This window comes from Dermochelys coriacea, chromosome 5 (genome assembly GCF_009764565.3).
Source record: "Dermochelys coriacea isolate rDerCor1 chromosome 5, rDerCor1.pri.v4, whole genome shotgun sequence".
In the NCBI taxonomy this organism is placed as follows: domain Eukaryota; kingdom Metazoa; phylum Chordata; order Testudines; family Dermochelyidae; genus Dermochelys; species Dermochelys coriacea.
The window spans coordinates 135,822,456-135,844,226 of record NC_050072.1 but is presented as its reverse complement, the minus strand read 5'-3'; the positions used below and the strand labels follow the sequence as shown (position 1 = coordinate 135,844,226).

The following is a 21,771-nucleotide window of genomic DNA, read 5'->3' as shown; positions in this document are numbered from 1 at the left end:
CTTTAGCATGAGAAGAGAGGGCTCTTGTGCCTGGCCAGCACATCACAGTGCCTGTGTAGGGGCACCGGAATAGAGAGGTCCAAGGGGCCGTGGCCCTCCCACTTTTGAAAGTGGATGGGCCTAGACTATCCACTTTTCGCCACAGGCACAACCCCCTGCCCCTCCTCTTCCCCTCGAGGCCCCACCCACCAGACAGGCTGGAAGCTGGAGCCCAGTCCAGGTAAGAGTGGCCCAGGAAGCCAGGACAGCTCTGGGGAGCTACGGATCCTCCACCTGCCTGGGGAGGGGCGGTGGCCCGAGAACAGCCCCCTGCTCCTGTCCTCACCCCACTGGGTTCTGCCCAGGGCAGGTGGAGGATTCATGTCTCCCCATGGCTGCCTGCTCACCTTTTACCCTGACCCAGCTCCAGCTTCCAGCTTGGCTTGGAGGTGGGGTCTTGGGGGCTGAAGAGCTGCAGCCAGGCCATGGTAAGAGCTGGGTGGACAGCTGTGGGGAGCTGTAGACCCTCCACGTACCCAGGGCAGGGAGCCTGAGGGGCAGGGACACGGGCTGGGGGCTGCTCTCAGGCAACAGTTTTAAAATAAATATAAGGAAGCATTTCTTCACACAACGCACAGTCAAGCTGTGGAACTCATTGCCAGGGGATGTTGTGAAGGCCAAAAGTATAGCTGTATTCAGAAAAGAACTAGATAAATTCTTGGAGAACAGGTCCATCAATGGCTATTAGCCAAGATGGTCTGGGATAGAAAATCATGCTCTGGGTTCCCTAAACCTCTGACTGCCAGGAGCTGGAGCTGGACAACTGGGGATGAATGACTCGATAAGTGCCCTGTTCTGTTAAATCCCTCTGCCATATTCCAGGGTGCTATCCAGACCAGCGAGGGGTTGTCACCACCTGCCCTGCAACTTTGGGTGCCTCACAATGCTTTGCTGCTGTAGCTCCCAATCTAGGAAACGCACAAACTGCCAAACAGCCTGCAGGCCACCCCCTGAGACTCCGTGTACAGCTGCAGCCCTTGGTGAAGCAATTCTGACCTGAGCAGCCTGTCAGCAACACCCCAGCCATACTCCGGCTTCCAGCAGCCTTGGTTACCCACTTGCAGGGTGCCTCCACCGCACTCCTAGTCCCGGATTTTCCCCAAAACGTGTGTTCTGCAGTGTCTAGCCTTTGCTGGACAGCTCAGATATTAGAGGGCCATGGCTCCTGTAAGGGGCCAATAGCCAATAGTTTGCGACTTTAACTGGAATTACCCAAACAGCTCTGTTTAAACGCAGCACTGGATTCGTTTAGATTAAAAAATAAAACAAGTTTATTTAACTACAAAGAACTAGATCTTAAGTGAATACAAGTAGAAGGCATTAAAGTCAGAAAAGGTTACAAGAGAAATAAAGATAAAATGCTTCCTAGTTTCTAAAACTTAACAAACTAGACTTGGTTCAAGATAAAATCCTTACCACAGGTTCCCAGTAGCATTGCTGATCAAATTTTCAGGCCAGGCTCTCTCCCAAAGTCCAAGGGCTGCTTCCTTTGTCATGTTAGGTGAAAGAGAGAGAGGGGTTAGAGAGGGATACGTTGGGGTGTTCTTGAAGTTTCAAGATTCAGAAGTAAGGAAGGCAATGTGGAGTCTGGGAGTGAAGGTGGCTCCTTGCTCTTTATTCTCCTCTGTGTATGGCGAAAAGCAGATTTGCCTTGGATCCTGCCACTTCCCCCTCTTGCTGTCTCAAGGACTCTGCTTACTACTTATATGTAAACTGAGGTAAATACACTCGCCTTTGTTTAGGATAGACCTATGCTTTTGCCTAGTCAGGGCTGTGTGGGTTTGAACATGTGTTAACATCATCATACGGGGAATTCATAACTTTACATATAATGTTGCTACATAAATTCACCATCCAATAATTGACGCGAGTTGTTTTCAAATGATACCTCACGAGGCATATTTTATACAAAGATTTTTACAGTGGTGTGTATGGTGTGCATACAGGAGTGCATTCGGTCTTGCTCCCTGAAGGTTCTGGCACTGGCCACTGTAGGAAGACAAGATCCTGGGCTAGATGGATCAGTGATCTGACCCAATATGACCGTCCTTCTGTTCACTACTGACTCACTTTCCTGTTTTCCATTAGCAAGGGTTGGCAACTGAGCTGTAGAGTTTTCCGACACCCTTTGTATGTCGTCAAATCCATTCCAGTCCATTCCAGCCCCCTTTTGATGAGAGCTAGGAATCAGGCTGCTCCCTTACTCATTATTATCATTTGGATGTGGTCAGTGGCTCCAGGATGCTGCCCTATTCCTTGGCAGGGCTCAATCATCACAAGGGCTTTTCTCCTGTAGGCGCTCAGGGGGAGTATGGCAAGGCAAAGACGAAGAAGCAGGTCTGCATTAGAAACTTGAATTGCACTGACGCAGCTGTGCCGCTGTAGGGCTTCTGGTGAAGATACTCTAGTTTCTCCTGTCGGCTTAATACTCCACCTCTGTGAGCGGCGGTAGTTATGTCAGCAGGGAAAAGCTCTCCCGTCAACATAGCGCTGTCTACATGGGGGTTAAGGTTGGTATAACTACATCACTCAAGAGTGTGGATTTTTTCACATCCCCGAGGGAAGTAGTTATACCGAAGTAAGTATGTAGTGTCAGCCTGGCCTGAGCTTAGGAGGACATGGCTTTAAGGGCAAGCATGGACCCATTTCCAGTAAACTGAGGCACTGTGGATCTTGCTATGTGAGGTGCCAAAGAGCTTAGCTCCAGCCTTGTGGGGCCAGCCTGCATGGAGACCTCCTGCTGTTCTGTGGCCAAATGTAGCCTTTCTGAGCTAACAGAGACTTGCTGTTCTTTTCAGACAGGCAAGCTTGATCCTCACTACCCCAGGGTGTGCGGGCACAAAGGAAATGTCCTGGACCATCAAGTGGAGCCCTTTTGATGACTTTGTAATCGCTTCCTGTTCTGAAGATGCCACTGTAAGTTTCCTGGCTCATTCTGTGTACTAATTCACTAATGCTCTTACTTGGGAAAGAAATACAAAATACCGTGCAAGCGCCTCAGTGACGAGGGTCTCCTCTACTGAACAGAGCTAACAAGTGCTGTTCTTCCACAGTCACTCGTCATTACACTCAAGCTCCTAGGTTTCAGTGAGGGTTTTGCCTGAGCAAGAGCTAATGATACGGTTGTGAGACATTGAACACATTTACATTTGAAAACAAGCGAGGGGGGGGAAGTCAGCTCCGTGTCAGTGCAGAGCTCAGAACCCTGTGTTTCCACACAGATGTGGCCACCACACGTTGCAAAATCTGTGGCAGAAGAATGCTCTGCTGTAGATGTATTTGTGGTGTGGTCACCTCTTGAAGATTGTCCTTCTCTCAGCTACTCTGTGGATCACTCTGGATTAATACAAGCAGAAGGAAGGTCAGAATCTGGCCCAAGCAAATACACAGGACTAGAGTCTGTCCCCCCACTTATTCCCATTGATTTGCACAGTATTCCACGAGGAGCCCCACTGAAATAAATGGAACCACTCAAGGAGTAAGGTGCTACTAGGGACATTCAAAGAAATTAAAAGAGGGTTTGGCAAATTCAATCCAATACAAGGCAATACTTTTTCACACAACACATAATTAGCCCATGGAACTCACTGCCACAGGAAGATGTTGAGGCCAAGAATATAGCAAGATTCACAAAGGGACAGGATGCTTATAGGAAGACAAGAGTAGTCAAAGGTTACAAGAGTTAATGCTAACACATATTTGGAAGAGATATTAAACCTGCTGCTTCAGGGTTTAACCACATTTTAACCATTAGGGATTAGGAAGATTCCTTCATGGTGGGAGTGCAGGGGGTGATGGAGGGTGGTGGCACTTTTCTCTGAAATATTTGGGATTGACCACTGTCTGAGATGGGATACTAGCGGACATTGGGTCGATTTACCCTGGCAATTCCTGTGCTTCTTAAACTAAAACCCCTTTGAGAAATTAATTTGGTCCATGTTTTCCAATTGATGTGTTGAGTTTTCTTTGAGCAATTAACATAACACACTCATAAGGTTTTCCATATCCAGGAACAATCCTGCACTTTCAATTACAAATGACTTTTATTTTTAGGAGGAAAACAAAACAAGAAGGAACAAAAGTAAAGTTTTCCACAAGATGGCGCATGTGTGTGTAACAGGCAGCAGATGCCTTGACACACTACTGCCCCGGCGTCTGTGCAAGGGCAGAGTTCTTAGAGATGTGGAAGTAATTTTCCCGCTTACTCAGAACTGGTGAGGCCCCAGCAAGAGGAGAGCAACAAACATGATAAAAGGCTTAAAAACCTGGTCTTTGAGGGAAAGGTTGAAAAACTGGAGTATATGTAGTCTTGAGAAAAGAAGAGCGAGGGGAGACCTGATAATATTCTTCCCATATTATATTATTAAGGCTGTTATAAAGAAGACTGATCAATTGTTCTCCATGTCCACTGAAGGTAGGCCAATAAGTAACAGGCTTAATCGCAGCAATGGAGATTTAATTTAGTTTAGGCTATTAGGAAAAACTTTCTAATTCTAAGGGTAGTTGAGCTTTGGAACAGGCTTCCAAGGGAATTTTATGGAGTCCCCCATCATTGGAAGCATTTAAAAACAATTTGGATAGGGATGGTCTAGCTATTGCTTGGTCCTGCCACAGCACAGGGGGCGGAATTTGATAATATCTCAAGGTTCCCATCCTGCCCCTACATTTCTATGATTCTATATGTTTTAGTCACACAACCGCGACATACACAGCTGCATTGGTGCCATGCACTACAGGTCTGTGGAACCTGAAAATAGTTTTTCTCACTCTGGCTGCAATTGACTGAAGGATGGGGGAGAAGAGAGGCATGAGAGAAAGACCCATGAACCGCATTTGTCCTGCCAAAATACCACCCCCAAGACACAGATTCAATGTTGCAGGTTGTGGACGTTCCCTTCTGGTGTTATCGGACCAGTGATCTGGTAGGTCACTCCAATCCCTTGGACTCTGGGAGCCAGCCTACCCTGCTCTGCTGTGAGGAATCCCCACTCCTGGGCTGTTCACGCACAGCTCTGGCATGTAATCTGCTCCTTGGATTGTGCAAACTGAATGCCCCAGCCAATTCTGTCCCACACACAACCCTGGGAACTCCCATCTTGCTAGTGTCCAGTTACGCCTGCTGAAAGCTGCAAGTTTATATGAGTTGTCAATTTACCAAAGAAAGTGATATGTACCAGGCTTGTATCCCCAAGGGGAATCTCTGCAACACGCTTCAAACCAAACACACTGCTTCAGGTAGAATAACACATAACAGCTTATTAACTATAAAGATAGATTTTAAGTTGATTATAAGTCAAAACATAAACAAGTTCAGATTTGGTTCAAATGAAATAAAAGCAAAATTACATTCTAAGCTGATCTTAACACTTTCAATGCCCTTACAAACTTAGATGCTTCTCACCACAGGCTGGCTGGTTGCCCTTCAGCCAGGCTTACCCCTTTGATCAGCTCTTCAGTTGCTTGCAGTGGTGTCTGTAGATGGAGATGGAAGACAGAGGAAGAGCATGGCAAAGTCTCTCCCTATTATCCTGTTCTTTCTTCCCTCTTGGCTTTGACACCCCCCCCTTCAGTGTCAGGTGAGCTTTACCTCATCGCAGTTCCAAAACTGTACCAAAGGAAGCGGGGTGGTCTCCCTCGAGAGTCTAACAGATCCTTGTTGCTGCCTAGGCCAGCGTCCTTTGTTCGTGATGGCTGGGCTGGGTTTTGTCCCCATACCTGCCCTGGTGAGGTGTGAACTGCCCTGCTCTTGGAGAGTTTTTGCCTGGGCTTATTTTAAGCCATGAGGATACATTTTCAGCCTCATAATTATATACATGAAATTATAACCTATAACATTACTGTAACAACAATTACTATAAGATCACTATAACAACAATGCTCAGTGCAGCATGAGCCTTCTGAAGACATCCAACACGACAAACTTTGTATTGGATACCACACAATCATTTTATAAAGATGAACATGGGGGGTAGGGTGTTTCCCCTAGGTACAGAACATAATACAGGTACTTGGGGCAATGCCCTTGGTTGTGGTGTGTTTGTGCCAGGTTGTTTTTTACTGACAGTTTCAGCAGTGACAATATTCAGATATCCAAGTCTTCCACATAACAAGGAGGTGAAGTAATTAGAAATGCATTCTACTGGTATCTCTCTCTAACATTAGAGTTCAGGATTCCATAGTGTTTTCCTTCCTATCCCGTACTACACAGTCCACGTTGCGATGGGTCTCTCCCTGATAGCATTCCAAGTGTTCAGCTTCCACTGCCATGAATGACAGCTTTGCACAAAACCCAAAAGCCAGATCTGAGCCTGAATGGACAACCAGGGAATGTCAAATGCCTCCTCAGACATTTCAACTTATGCAAATCTTTGTTTCATGATTTGGGTAAAAGCTGTCTGGGATGCCAATTCGAATGCATACAGCTCCAATTCATACTCCTGGGGGAATTCTGTGCCAAAATATTAAAATTCTGCACACAATATTTTAAAATTCTGCATATTTTATTTGTCAAAATAACACTATATAATCACACCAGTTTCAATTATTTTGTAATTTATTTCAAAATACTGATCAGCAACTATGTCTGTAACAATACAGACACACAAAATTCCACCAGGAGTAGAGAGTTAAGGAAACCCCTATGACAACCCAGTTCCTATTTCTCTGCCCCCTACCCACCAGAGCCCAGCAGGGGGGCCAGACACCCACACCCCCCTAGCCCCAGAGCCCAGCTGCGGTATGCCCCCCAGCCAGACACTTGCACCCCCCACCAGAGCCCAGCTGTGCCTCCCCAGCTCAGACACCCAAACCCCCTGCCTCCCAGAGTCCCTCTGTGGACCCCCTCAGCCCAGACACTCATGTCTCCTCCCCACCAGAGCCCAGCCACAAGCCCCCCAGTGCGACATCCACATCCCTAGCCCCAGAGCCCAGCTGCGAGGTGCTCCCCAGCCCAGACACTCACACCCGCTCCCCACCAGAGCCCAGGATCCAGAAGGAGAAACAGTCTGATGTTGGGTCCCAGGCTTGTAGAGTTTCCTGCATGCCCCCTCCTTCCTTCAGGGCATGCTGGGTACTGCAACTGCCAGGAACCCTCCAGCTTCCTCCCCCTTCTCCCCCCAGCAGTGTCTTCTATTTGCAAGTTTCAGAGTAGCAGCCGTGTTAGTCTGTATTCACAAAAAAGAAAAGAAGTACTTGTGGCACCTTAGAGACTAACAAATTTATTTGAGCATAAGCTTTCGTGAGCTACATCGTGAGATGAAGTGAGCTGTAGCTCACGAAAGCTTATGCTCAAATAAATTTGTTAGTCTCTAAGGTGCCACAAGTACTCCTTTTCTTTTTTTCTATTTGCAAGTTGGGCTCTGTGGGTCCTGCACCCCCTAGTGGCGGCCAGCAGCTCTGCAGCCCATTTCTGTAGGAGGAAATGGAAATTCTGCACACACAACATTAATTTCTGCACAAATTATGCATAGTGCAATGGGAGTAAATTGAGTGCCCACTGAAATAAATGGAATTCATTGATTATTGGATCATCTCTGCAATGAATAGGCAATTTCTGTCAGTGTGGCCTGCCTCTATACTGCTGGTGAAGAGGAGAATCATGAAAGGGGGTCAACGTTACAAATTTGCTGAGGTGCCAGTTAGATTTTAAAGCTGAAATCTAATAAAATAGATTTGCCAATTGGATAAATGTTATAACAAATATTAGACTGGAACCTAATATGATAACACCTTTTTATTGAGTCCAGGGGTCATTAGCTTACCAATTTAATGCTAGGTTCTTTTCAGGTCAGCTTTTAACTTGAACAATTTTTAAAATCAGGACACTTGCTTAATTCGTAACCAATCAACAATTTATAATTCAACCAAAACCACATCAATATACAATCAGCAGTTCACCAATCAAGTGTGGACAAAACCAATATTCTAGTTATGTACTGCACACAGCAATACAGTCTAACACAGTGGTTTTCAAACTTTTTTTCTGGCAACGCAGTTGAAGAAAATTATTGATGCCCGCGACCCAAGAGAGCTGGCAATGAGGGGTTTGGGGTGTGGGAGGGACTCAGGGCTGGGGCAGAGGGTTGGGATGCAGGAGTGAGGGCTGCAGGATGGGGACAGGGATGAGGGACTCTGGGTTTGGGGAGGCTCAGGGGTGGGGCAGGAGGTTGTGGTGCAGGAGGGGGTCAATGCTCTGGGGGGGTGCAGGCTCTGGGTGGTGCCAGAGATGAGGGGTTTGGGGTGCAGGAAGGGGTTTCGGGTTTGGGGGAGGGTTCAGGGCTTGGGCAGGGGATTCGGGTATGGGGTTGGGGTGTAGGCTTACCTCAGGCGGCTGCCAGTCAGTGGTGCAGCGGGGTGATAAGGCAGGCTTCCTGCCTGTCCTGGCACTGCAGACTGCACTGCGCCCCAGAAGCGGCCAGCAGCAGGTATAGCTCCCAGGCGGTGCACAAGTGGCTCTGTGTGGCTCTCTCCTACAGGCACTGCCTCCCCACGACAGCTCCCATTGGCCGGGAACTGCACAATGGGAGTGCAGAGCCAGTGCTCGAGGAGGGTGCAGCACGCGGAGCCCTGTGGCCCCCCGCCTAGGAGCCAGACCTGCCACTGGCCGCTTCCAGAGTGCAGCGTGGTGTCGGAACAGATAGGGACTAGCCTGCCTTAGCCGAGCAGCACCGCCAATGGGACTTTTAACGGTGGGACTTTTGACCAGAGCCACCGTGACCCAGTGCCTTACATTATGCAATCCAGTACTGGGTTGCAACCCGCAGTTTGAAAACCACTGGTCTAACAAGCAGCTGTCAAAGACTAAAGTTGAGGCTCAGTGGTTACCCTAAGGAAAATGGAAATCACCAAGCTTTCTTATATGTTTACTTATGATAATGAGTTCTTTAGTACTCAACGCATTTATCACCTTCCCAGTGTTTCTCCAAGCACTAAGGATATACTTGTCTTAAGATACTTTTAAAAATGTGGTTACCTGTTATTGGAATAGATTGGTCCATAAGGGAAAGGTTTAGTATATCAAAAGCAATTGCTTAAAGTTATTGTTCAAGTCTCTGTTAGGCCAGTTTGTTTGGACTTATAAAGGAGGGCATGCATACATCATCTAAAATATGGTTACTTGATGTCTCACGAGGGAGTGTAGACTTAATCAATAGATCCTTCAGTTATTTATATTAAATAACAGAAGGGGAAATACAGTCTCTGAAATGGAATGTCGCCACTTCTTATCCTCTTACCCTGGGATGGAAAGAGTCCTTTCCACACAGCTCGTCTGGGTGTTTATGGCACTGGGGAGTCTACAGTTTCTTTGTGGCTTCAGTCAACTCTGGGGTCCCATATGGTGACATCAGTTTTATATCCTGATTTCAGGGCTCATTGGCGAGGCAACCTCTGGTCTATTGGCCATCTGCCCCAGATTTCTCTAGCTTTCAGGTTTCCAGTTACTGCTTCTGTGATATCCAGTAGATGGCATCAATGTGTGACAAATTTCTTCGAGGCGTTGTGCCAGAGTGCTAGGTATGAAAGCCTGAGTCATCAAATCGGGCAAAGCAGATTGGAGCTGACTAAGCAGAGCTGTGCCTAATTTGCGAGTGGGGCAGGGCAGAAAGGATAACTAAGCCATTAGCCAGAGCCCACAAATAGGCACAGGAAGGAAGTAAAAAGGGGGGAATCAGACAGTAAGAGGGAGAGAGAGATTGCTCACTCCTGCTTGTTAAAGGCATTATGTATTTTGTGAAGGTGGTGGGACTCTTTTATAAATAAACTGCACAAGGTGTTGGACCAGCACAAGGGTCTCTGCATAGTTTGTCAACCAAGACAGAAGCAAGACCAAGGGGGTCCTGTTACAGGCATCCTTTAGTTCATTTCATGGATTGCATTTCATAATTTGCCCAAACTATTAATTTGGGATGTCCCCCCTTTAAGCAATTTCTTTAATATTCCAAAGCTATACTCAGGTTTGGTGATTATATCTTCATATATTCCAAGGCCAGAAGGAACCATTGTGGTCATTTAGTCTGATCTCCTGTATAACACAGGTCATAAAACTTCTCCAAAATAATTCCTAGAGCAGATCTTTTAGAAAACCATCCAATTTTGATTTAAAAATGATCAGTGATGGAGAATTCACCCTTGATAATTGTTCCAATGGTTAATTATCCTCACTGTTAAAAATGTATGCCTTTTTTCCAGTCTGAATTGTCTAGCTTCAACTTTCAGCCACTGATTTATGATATACCTTACTCTGCTAGAATGAAGAACCCATTATTAAATATTTGTTCCCCATGTAGATCTTTATAGACTGCAATCAAGTTACCTTTAACCTTCTCTTTGCTAAGATAAACAGATTGAGCTCCTTGAATCTCTCACTAGAAGGCAGGTTTTCTAATCCTTTAATCATTTTCGTGGCTCTTCCCTGAGCCCCCTCTCCAGTCTATCAAGATCCTTTTTGAATTGTGGACACCAATTCAACTGGACACAGTACTCCAGCAGTGGTTGCACCAGTGCCAAATACAGAGGTAAACTAACATCTGCCCCTACTTGAAATTTCTCTGATTATGCATCCAAAGATCGCATTAGCACTTTTGGCCACAGCATCTCACTGGGATCTCATGTTCAGCTGATCATCTACCACCCCCCTCACATATTTTTTCAGAGTCACTGCTTTAAACGAGCTGGCTCAGGAGCTTGCTGGACCATTAATGTTGATTTTCAATAATTCTTGGAGCACTGGGGAAGTTCCAGAAGACGGAAGAAAGTTAATATTTGCCAGTTTTTTAAAATGGTAAATGGGATGATCTGGATGTGACATTTTGTACCTCAAAGGAGCACCCTGGAACCTCCATATTCACCACTGTGGAATAATTATGATATGTTTGGTACAAAGTATACCTCATGAGGTATTGTTTTAAAAGTCTTGATCTGTTGAACATTAATAGCCTGTTGGATAGTGCTGTCATTGTAGCTGAAGTTATGAAGTATTGTTATGTGTTACTGAAATATGCAGTGCGATTGGGAATGCCCACAGTGAGTCAATCAGCTGCAACAAAGGAGGGCCCGACAGTGGTAGTGGCCCATCAAGAAAAGAACACACTACCCTAGAGGCTCCTTAGGGAAGGCACATACACAATGGAGACTGCTTGACCAATGGGGATTTACTGACCCCCCACACAAGGACAAGAAAATCCCCACTTTGGTTGCAAAGTTAACTGGTAAAGCACTGGGAGGGATAGGATACAGAAGGACCTAGACAAATTGGAGGATTGGGCCAAAAGAAATCTAATGAGGTTCAATAAGGATAAGTGCAGGGTCCTGCACTTAGGATGGAAGAATCAATGCACCGCTACAGACTAGGGACCGAATGGCTCGGCAGCAGTTCTGCGGAAAAGGACCTAGGGGTGACAGTGGACGAGAAGCTGGATATGAGTCAGCAGTGTGCCCTTGTTGCCAAGAAGGCCAATGGCATTTTGGGATGTATAAGTAGGGGCATAGCGAGCAGATCGAGGGACGTGATCGTTCCCCTCTATTCGACACTGGTGAGGCCTCATCTGGAGTACTGTGTCCAGTTTTGGGCCCCACACTACAGGAAGGATGTGGATAAATTGGAAAGAGTACAACGAAGGGCAACGAAAATGATTAGGGGTCTAGAGCACATGACTTATGAGGAGAGGCTGAGGGAGCTGGGATTGTTTAGTCTGCAGAAGAGAAGAATGAGGGGGGATTTGATAGCTGCTTTCAACTACCTGAAAGGGGGTTTCAAAGAGGATGGCTCTAGACTGTTCTCAATGGTAGCAGATGACAGAACGAGGAGTAATGGTCTCAAGTTGCAATGGGGGAGGTTTAGATTGGATATTAGGAAAAACTTTCACTAAGAGGGTGGTGAAACACTGGAATGCGTTACCTAGGGAGGTGGTAGAATCTCCTTCCTTAGAGGTTTTTAAGGTCAGGCTTGACAAAGCCCTGGCTGGGATGATTTAACTGGGACTTGGTGCTGCTTTGAGCAGGGGGTTGGACTAGATGACCTTCTGGGGTCCCTTCCAACCCTGATATTCTATGATTCTATGATTCACTGAAATAAATTGAATGAAATGCCAATTCAGGATGCTTTAGATTATTATAAATTCAAAGAAATTATTTTGAAACAACTTCAGATTACCCCTAAAACATATAGGGTGAAATTTAAAAATCTTAAAAGAAATGCTGGTATGAGTTGTGACAGGTTCCCCCCGGGGTGCTACCTGGAACTGGAGTACACTGAGACCCCAACACACCAGCCTGGTCTCCCTCTCACACTGTACTGCTCTGACAAGCTGCAAAGCACTCCAGCCTGCACTTTCACCAGCATACATACAGGTAGGGACACACCCAGCTGCAGTTACATGCAGGCTCTCTGACCAGCCCATGCATAGGAAGGTTAAAGCTAAGGCAATTCCCAGCTCCTCAGGCATGCACCCCCTCTGGAGTATAAACCCAAAATTATACTGTCTTGTGCTGCACAGGGAACTGTACAGCATAAGCTCATAAAATTCGCCCCCTCCCTCAATGTGGAGAGGAATATGCAACGGCCTTTGCCCCTGAATTATGATTCCCACACACTTCACTCTAACTCACTGGTTTAGATAAAGCAAAAACAAATTTGTTAACTACAGAAGATAGATTTTAAGTGATTATAAGTGATAGCAAACAAATCAAAGCAGATTACCTATCAAATAAACAAAAACGCAAACTAAGCTTAATTTACTAGAAAGATAGGATATGATTTAGCAGATTCTCACCCTAAATGATGATACAAGCAGGCCGAAGATTATTAAGGGGCAAGATGTATTTGCTTTACAGCTTGGAATCCCCAGGTGTTTCTTACACAGGCTAGAAATCCCTTTAGCCTGGGTCTAACACTTTCCCCAGTTCAGTCTTTGTTCCTCAGATGTTTCCAGGTGTCCTCTTGGGTGGGAAGCGAAAAACCTCAAATGATGTCATTCCCGCACCACCACCTTATATAGCTTTTGCATATGGCGGGAACCCTTTGTTCCCAAAGCTTGGTTCCTAAACCAGTCTGTGGAAAAATACTGACATCCCAAGATGGAGTCCAGAGACATGTGGTCTCATCACATGACCTTGTAGAGTCATAGCAGCCATTATTTGGAGGCTGTCTGTAACATTTTCAGGAAGGCTCCCCAGGTGGGAGTTAAGCTTCTCCTAAGGCCTGTCATTTTTTCCTAATGGCCCATTACCCTGAATAGGCCCTTCCCCATCCAGCTATCTAGACTGAAAGCATCTTGTCTAGTGGGCATTACCCAGGTGTAACTACATTTGAAATACAGATACATAGTCAATACTCATAACTTCAGATACAAAAATGATACATGTATACAAATAGGATAATCATATTCAGCAAATCATAACTTTTCCAATGACCCCTCACATGACTTAGCATGCATAAAATGCATCATAATTATGCTATAACCATATCATAATAATATCACTATGAAGAATATTGGGTGCAGTGCCCCATGAGTAATGGGGAATATATAAACATGATGAAAAATCTGATGGAAAATGGGGGGGGGGGAGGGTTGCAAGCTTTGAAGAAATGTTTGACTTTGTTGCTCTGTAGCATTTCCTAAGCGTATATAAAGATGATGTGAAACTGTGTCTATTGAACAAAAATCTGAAAAGTGTGGATGAGATGCCATCTCTAGCTGATGCCTTTGAGCAGACCCAGGCATGTACTGGGAGCAAACCACAGAAAGAAGGACTTAAACCTGGTGGGAAGCCAAAACTATTCCTCTAATCCCCATCCCAAATCTCTTGTGAAAACCGAAGAACCCAGAAGGGGCTACCACTGTAATTCCATTGATCACCTGAGGAATAAATGTCCTGTGCGAGGCGGAAGCTGATGATACTTGTTAAAAAATGATGTGTTCATTACATTTGTGACTGAACTCCTTAGGGGAGAATTGTACGTCTCCTGCTCCGTGGTTTTACCCGCATTCTGCCATATATTTTGTGTTATAGCAGTCTCGGATGACAACCCAGCATATGTTGTTCGATTTAAGAACACTTTCACTGCAGATATGACAAAATGCAAAGACGGTACCAATGTGAGATTTCTATAGATAGCTACAGCACTCAGCCCAAGATTTAACAGTCTGAAATGCGTTTCAATATCTGAGAGGGATGAGGGTGGAACATACTGTCAGAAGTCTTAACAGAGCAACACTCTGATGTGAAAACTACAGAACCCGAACCACCAAAAAAGAAAATTAACCTTCTGCTGGAGACATCTGACTCAGATGATGACAATGTACGTGCATCGGTCTGCGCTGCTTTGGTCTATTATCGAGCAGAACTCATTATCAGCATGGAGGCATGTCCTCTGGAATGGTGGACAAAGCATGAAGGTGCATATGAATATTTAGCATATCTGGCACATAAATACTTTGCAATGCCTACTACAACAGTGGCATGCAAACTCCTGGTCTCACTTTCAGGTGACATTGTAAATAAGAAGCAGGCAGCATTATCACCCATAAATGTAAACAAACTTCTTTGTCTTAGTGATTGGCTGAACAAGAAGTAGGACTGAGTGGACTTGTAGGCTCTAAAGTTTTACATTGTTTTATTTTTGAGTGCAGTTATGTTAAAAAAACCCTACATTTGTAAGTTGCACTTTCATGATAGGTGGATACTACAGTATTCATATGAGGTGAAATATGCAAAATATGATTTTTTCTTTTTTCAGTGCAAATATTTGTAGTAAAAATAATACAAAGTCAGCACTGTACACTTTGTATTCTGTTGTAATTGAAATCAATATCTTTGAAAATGTAGAAAACATCCCAAAATATTTAAATAAATGGTATTCTATTATTCTTTAACAATGCGATAAAACTGCTATTAGTTACCACTATTTTTTAATTTTGTAATTGTGATTTTGTTTGACAGCCCTATTTAAAATCTATCTTTCTCTAGTGTGACAAAGTTCCTCCTCTGCCTTGGTGGGTCCTGCACTTATTGGCAGATTTTCTCGCCTCAGAGGTTCACAGCAGCCCTCAGTTTGGCCACTTTCGTGGCTCGAATCTGCCATTCACTAAGTTAGCCTCATCACTGGCCAGCATGGGGAACGGAAGAAGAACAATCCTTGCAGTCTCTGCTGATCTACCTAGTGGATCGGGGATCAGGCCAGAGACCTTCCTCTCTGGTGGAACCCACAGTCCAGTTCAACTCCGGTTCAAGTAGGGAGTTGGGGGATGGAGGGACTGGGGGGAACCCAGGCCTGCCCTCTACTCCGGGTTCCAGCCCGGGGCCCTGTGGATTGCAGCTGTCTACAGTGGCTCCTGTAACAGCTGCGTGACAGCTACAACTCCCTGGGCTACTTCCCCATAGCCTCCTCCCAACACCTTCTTTATTCTCACCACAGAATGATGTCTGATAATGCTTGTACTTCTCAGTCTTCCAGAAGTCCGCGTTCTCACTCTCAGTCCTAGCGCCTCTTGTTCCCAGCTCCTCACCATGCGCACCACACAAACTGAAGTGAGCACCTTTTAAATCCAGGTGCCCTGATTAGCCTGCCTTAATTGATTCTAGCAGCTCTGATTGGCTGCAGGTGTTCTAATCAGCCTGTCTGTCTTAATTGTTTCCAGAAAGTTCCTGATAGTTCTGGAACCTTCCTGTTACCTTACCCAGGAAAAGGGATCTATTTAACCTGGAGCTAATATATCTGCCTTCTATCACTCTCCTGTAGCCATCTGGCCCCGACCCTGTCCACACTAGTTAATAAATCTGTTTCTCCATCACTGACCATTTTAAAATCAAGATTGGATGTTTTTCTTTCTGCTCTAGGAATTATTTTGGGAATTCTCTGGCCTGTATTGTAGTCATACTAGATTATCAGACATGGTCCTTCTGGCCTTGGAATCTATGACTAAGGAGAGATGGAAGGCTCATCCATGAGTAAATTATAGGAGTCTTTGGTTTGAGAAACTAACAATTGTTAGAAAATTCTTGACTCAAGCATCGAGAGCTTTCCTTTCCTGGGAATTGTGTGTCTGAAGCTTTAGTTTAATTATGCTCCCCAGACAAATGTCTCACCTTTGGGATCAAGCTATCAACTCTCGTTGCCTTTAGGCTCCTTAGAGGAAGGCAAAGAATTTGGAATATGCATAAAGGTCATAGAAGAGTCGTATAATTTAGTTATGTCTCTCCAGATAGTGTAAAAGGGCAGAAAGAGAGATAAGTTGTTAAGAAAATATTTTCAAGGTATATTTCCATGTCGTTACATTTTCAGTGGAGATATCGCTATGTGCCTGCAAGTCAATGGGCTGCTCCTAGTCTCTCTCCTTGAGAATAATCCACAACTTCTGCACTGACAGTGTGCTTGGCCTGGATCTTAGTGATAGGATGGCTCACTGCAGAATAAAAGACTCTGCTGCTATTTCCTGTTAGGTGAAAATCTGGGACATCCCAGACATTTACTAACAAGGAAACATCACCAGTGCGAGGAAGGAGCTTCTGGGTCATGCTCGAAGGGTGGGACTCATTGAATGGCATCCTACGGCCAGCAACATTCTCTTCAGTGCTGGTTATGATTATAAGGTGAGTCAGCTTTACCCTGTGGGACCAGAACCCTCCTCTCTGACCTGCTGCAGATGTTGTGGGGCAGAATGTGTGGCTGAGGCCCAGGGGAGGGACCCAGAGGGTGCATCTGCAGGAGAGGGTTCCCATACTTGCTTTGTTCTTCACAATCAGTTTTGTTGTACTCCTACATGTAGTTGCTTTCTGTAACAGGCCATTTAAGTTGTATGAGGAGAGCCCTCCTGGAGTCAGCACTACCCTACTGTGTGGGTCACCCCCACCTGGGGCAAAGGATGTAGAGGCTGGGTTTGTACAAATACATATGCTACGGGTCCTGGTTGCAGTGGCAAAAGTTGGGGTTCCCTAAGCAGAGTGGGCTCACCCCAACCTTCTCGGGGTGAGGGAGTAGTCTGGCTCTTGGGTGTTCCAGCCAGTCTCTTTATCAGAAGAGCAGGGCAGACAAGGAAATGTTTTCCCCAGGACAGCCATCTTATACTTGTAAGCTGGATAAAGCATGCTGGGAAATAAGGGGAGTATATAAACACTAGCTGTTCAAGAGATGGAGAGACCTGGAGGCAGGCAGACTGCATTGAAGGTCTGGTGTAGGGCAGAGAATGGAAGTTCCAAATCATGGCAGATTTCGAGATTTTGAAATTTTGTTTTAATTTCAGTTAAGAACAAAACCTGAAGATTTGAAATATTTCACAAAAGAAAATTCAGAAAAAATGTTTTCAGATTGATCAGAACGTTTGTGTCAATTTCAACTTTTTTATTTATATTCTAATATAACACAATATAACTTATAACACCATTATATTGTTGAGAAAGGAAAATGGAAATGTTTTATTCTGAAGACATCAAAACAGGACATTGCAATGTCATCTGAACTTTTTCCCCTTTTTTTTTCCTCCAAACCAAAACTTTTGGCTAAATCAACCCACTTTCGCAAAGTGTTTTGATGTCGAGAGAACACAGTCCTGTCCGAGTTCCTCCGGCAGCCCTAAAGTGAACTCACTTTTTGTGTTCTGGCTGCTGCTTTGTATGCCTTTGAATAGAGGTGGCTTTGAAGTGGTTTGTGTAACCTATGGGACTGCAGGCCCTGGGTGTGGTTTTAATTAGATACCAGGGGCAGAGGGACATGGGTACAAGCTCCAAAAAGGAGCCTTTTGAACTTTCCTGACTCTCTCCTTTCCTCTAAGGGTCTGTCCACGCTGCAGTCAGAGAGTTGACTGACGCTCCTGTAGCCAAACCCCCATGGGCGACAGGCACGTGGCTCCAGCATTTGGGGAGACTGGCCTGAGCGCTGGAAGCTCACCGGTGCCTGGACCATGGCCCCTCCTCCCAGAGGCCCGCTCCCACTCAGCCCCCCTCTGCAAGTCCCTCCTGCCTGCCGCTCGCCTAGTCCCTCTTCTCCTCCACCCCCTGCTCCCTGAGGCCTCCACCGCCAGCCGATTCCATCCACCACCACCTCCGAGACCCCATCGCCCGCTGAGTCCCCCCCCTTTCCCCTGAGACCCCACCTCCATCCGCTGCCCAGTGAGTCCCTCCTCCCCTCCCCCAAGACCCCACCATCTGCCAAGTCCCTCCACCCCCCACCCCCCCCACCAACCCCCCACCTGCTGCTTGCCAAGTCTCTCCTCTACTCCACCCCCATCCGCCATGCCCCCACTGCTCACCTACCCCCTCCACCCACCCCGAGACTCCACCGTGAGCCACTCGGGGGAGGAGGCCATGGGGGCAGGGGAGGGAGGGTGGAGGAGAGGAAGGAGTTGGGAGTCAGCAAGTGCTGTGGCAAGTGGGGGGCCCTGGGGAGGGTGGAAGAGGGGAGAGACAGCAACGGCGAGTGGCGGGGGCCTCTTGGGGTAGGAGAGGAGGGACTCAGCAAGAAGCTGCAAGGGGCGGGGGCCTTGGGGGAGGGGTGGAGCAGGGACAGGAAGAGGTGGAGCATGTATGGGGCCACAGAGGGAAACTGGGGGGGGCCTCGGGAGCAGAGTGCAGGCAGGGCCACCAAAGCCCACGCATCCGTACACTCAAAGGCGGCAGGTTGGCAGCTGCGCTGCAGGGTAGGCTTTACCCACAGCAGTATGGACTTCGGCACCGGCCAGCCACTCAAGTACAAGTCTTGGGCGGCCTTGTCCAGCCTGCATTGCTATGGCATCACAGCCCTAGGGACTCGCACTAGCTCCATCAAAACTAGAGGGGGGCATGTCACCCCTCTGATTGCAGTGCAGAAGACCCTCAAGGAGTCACAACCCGCATAGCATTCACTTCACTGTTGTCTGGTTGTAGGTTTAGTTTTAGTTAATGTTAATTGCTGCTGTTCATTCTACCTGTTTGCCCCTGCAAACAGTTTCCCCCTGCAATAAAAAGTCCCCTGGAAATGAGCATGTCAGTCCTTTGAGGCAGAGAGTGTGACTCTGACACACTGCTCTAAGGTACTAAGCATGCTCTTGCAGGCCATAGACAAACAGTTAGTGATCACAATAATTATATGGGTAAAGAAGGGTGCGGAGTTCACTGGGCACACTGTTCCAGCACTTCACTCCCATCTCTCCAGGGGAGCAGCCATTGGTGTGCAGTGTTGTAACTTGCTGACTATCAAATGGGCTGGTTTGAGGGAAAGGTGCTGAAAATTTGTTTCTTTGCCCCAGATAATGATCTGGAACCTCGACACAAAGGAGCCCGTAATTCAAAATCCGGTGAAGACAATCAGCTGTCATAAGGACGTGATCCTCTCCATGTCATTCAACACAGACGGCAGCTGGTTAGCCACTGCCTGCCGGGACAGGAAGTACGGCTCATTGACCGCGGTCAGGAGCAGTCCTACAGGTATACAGGGTTAAAGAGCTGGATCCACAGTGAGTCTGACTGTAAGAGCTCTTTCTTCTTCGAGTGCTTGTTCACGTGGATTCCAAACAGGTGTGTGTGTGCACACATGCACAGTAGCTGGAAGATTTTTCCCAGAGTACCATCAGTTGGGTCAGCGCCCCCAGGAGTCGAGCCTTCATGGCGCCTAATATAGAGCCCTGCTGATCTGCCACCCCCTCAGTGCCTTCTTACCACCAATGATGGTAAGCTGGAACTTCCTGTAGCCCTTGCTTAGCAAGCGCGTTCAACTCCAGTTGTTTGTACATGGTTAGTTTATCTTAGGAGTTAGTGATTAGAGTCGTTGTGGGGTCCCCACCCCTGTTCTGACTCCCCGGAGCTGTGGTATGCCGCGGTCCCTGGGGTTTAAAAACTGTGTGGTCTGCTTGAAGTGCATGCCAAAGAGCGATCCACGCTCCTTGTGTTCATGGTGCCTAGGGGAGGGTCACCAAAGGGATCGCTGTCAGAGCTGCCGCGAGTTCCGCCCTAGAACTCTTAAAGAAAGGGAGCAGCAGCTAAAAGTGATGCTCATGGAGGCAGCTCTACACCCCCATTCGGCCCCGGGCTCAGGGGACCCGCTCTGAACACGTCCTTGTCAACACGGAGTGCCCCGGCGCCATCATCGAGATTGATGCAGAGAAAGGACTTGTCCTGGGACGCTCAGCACCAGCACGGCACCTCCCGAGGCCCAGCAGAGAGCAGGCACTGCTCTCCCTCGCCGGTGCCTCAGAAGAAAGAGAACCGGACAGTCGGTCACCTCTGGCTAAATCTAAGGTAGGGAGACCCCAGGCGGGCCACAGCTCGAGATTCCCCTTTAGGGCCGCTTCATTTCCTGCCCAGCCGAGGTAGCTGAGTCAGGCCCCCGCCACGTTCACTGGTCCCTACGGGCCAGCAGCTGCCGCTTCCTTCGATGCTGGAAGCTTTTGAAGCTGCTCGGGATCTGCTGCACCTTACGGCGCCATTCTCATCCCCTAGGAGGGAGGAACCTCCGGGGCTGGTGGTCCCAGCCTGCCCCCAGGCGCAGTCGAGGGAAGCCGGCAATGATGTCCAGGCATTCCCCCTCTCCACGTCCTTTGACATCGGCCCACTCGGACAGAGAGCCTAGTCACGCCCCAAGCTCTCGACGCTCAATGCACTGAAGCTCGGCTCCTCCGTGGTCTTCAGTCTTGGAAACCTCTGAGTCAGAGTCTGACTCCTACCACTCTCGGGGGAGTAGGAGATGACAATCGAGGTCAAGGTGAGACAGGCAAAAGCTCCAGACATGGTTTGGCACCGGCTCTACCGACAGTTGACTGCCCCAACCCTGACAGATGCTCCATCGGCACTGACGTTCCCCTGACTGTCACGGGACCCCTTGGGAGCTGATGGCAGGGAGCATCTGCTGCTTATAGGGGCTTCCTCTGCCTCGTCTCTGGACAAGGCATTGGTGGGCACAGGCATAGCCTTGGCGCTTGAGGACAACAGGGTGCTACAACAGTTGCTGCGAAGGGCTGCTCAGGGTCTGGGCATTAAGGCTGGGCATTAAGGTCAAGGAGACTGATCCCAAGGTGGACACCCTCGCTCCCTCAGGTCCTTCTCCTATTTCCCTACCATTTATTAAAACTATTGTGGACACCACCAAAATCCTGTGGCAGACGCCAGCTTCCTTACCACCCACTGTCAAGTGCAACGAGAGGCGTTATTTCGTGCTCTCCAAGGGGTACGAACATTTGTACTCCCACCCACCTCCCAACTCTCTTGTTGTGGAAGCTGCTAATCAGCGTGAACGGCAGGGTTTCCAGGGGCCCTCCCCTAAAAACAGAGAGGCTAAGTGACTCGACCTTTTTGGGAGAAAAGTCTACTCTACAGGGGGTCTGCAGCTCCGTATCTCAAACCAGCAGGCCATCGTCAGCAGGTACTCTTATAACACCTGTGGAGCGATGGTCAAATTTGTGGAGCTCCTCCCTTCAGACTCCCCAGTCAAGTTTTCGGCCTTGGTGGAGGAGGGAGAACTAGCCTCCTGGGCTTCCCTCCAGGCCACATTGGATGGTGAGGATGCCGCCACTAGGGTCATGGCTGCTGGGGTGGCCATGAGAAGGGGCTTCTGGCTCCAAATATTGGGGCTCCCTTATGAGGTCCAGCAAACTATTCAGGACCTCCCATTTGAGGGTGTGACTCTTTTCTCTGAAAAAACAGACAAGCGGCTTCATAGCCTGAAAGACTCACGAGCCACCCTCCGGTCTTTGGCCCTGCACACTCCTACCATGCTTTAGGGCGCAACCTCCTTTGAGGTTCTATCAGCAGAACCGCCAGGAAGAT

At 47.4% G+C, this 21,771-nt stretch overlaps 1 protein-coding gene across 1 annotated transcript in view; it reads left to right on the top strand.

The window, feature by feature from the left end:
• The window catches only part of CORO2A (coronin 2A), a 61,035-nt gene that overhangs the window by 11,940 nt on the left and 27,324 nt on the right, over positions 1-21,771 (top strand). Inside the window, 5 exon segments of the mRNA XM_038402497.2 lie at positions 2,838-2,897; positions 2,899-2,955; positions 16,480-16,629; positions 19,260-19,411; positions 19,413-19,437. Of these exon segments, the coding sequence (XP_038258425.2) occupies positions 2,838-2,897; positions 2,899-2,955; positions 16,480-16,629; positions 19,260-19,411; positions 19,413-19,437 (444 nt within the window).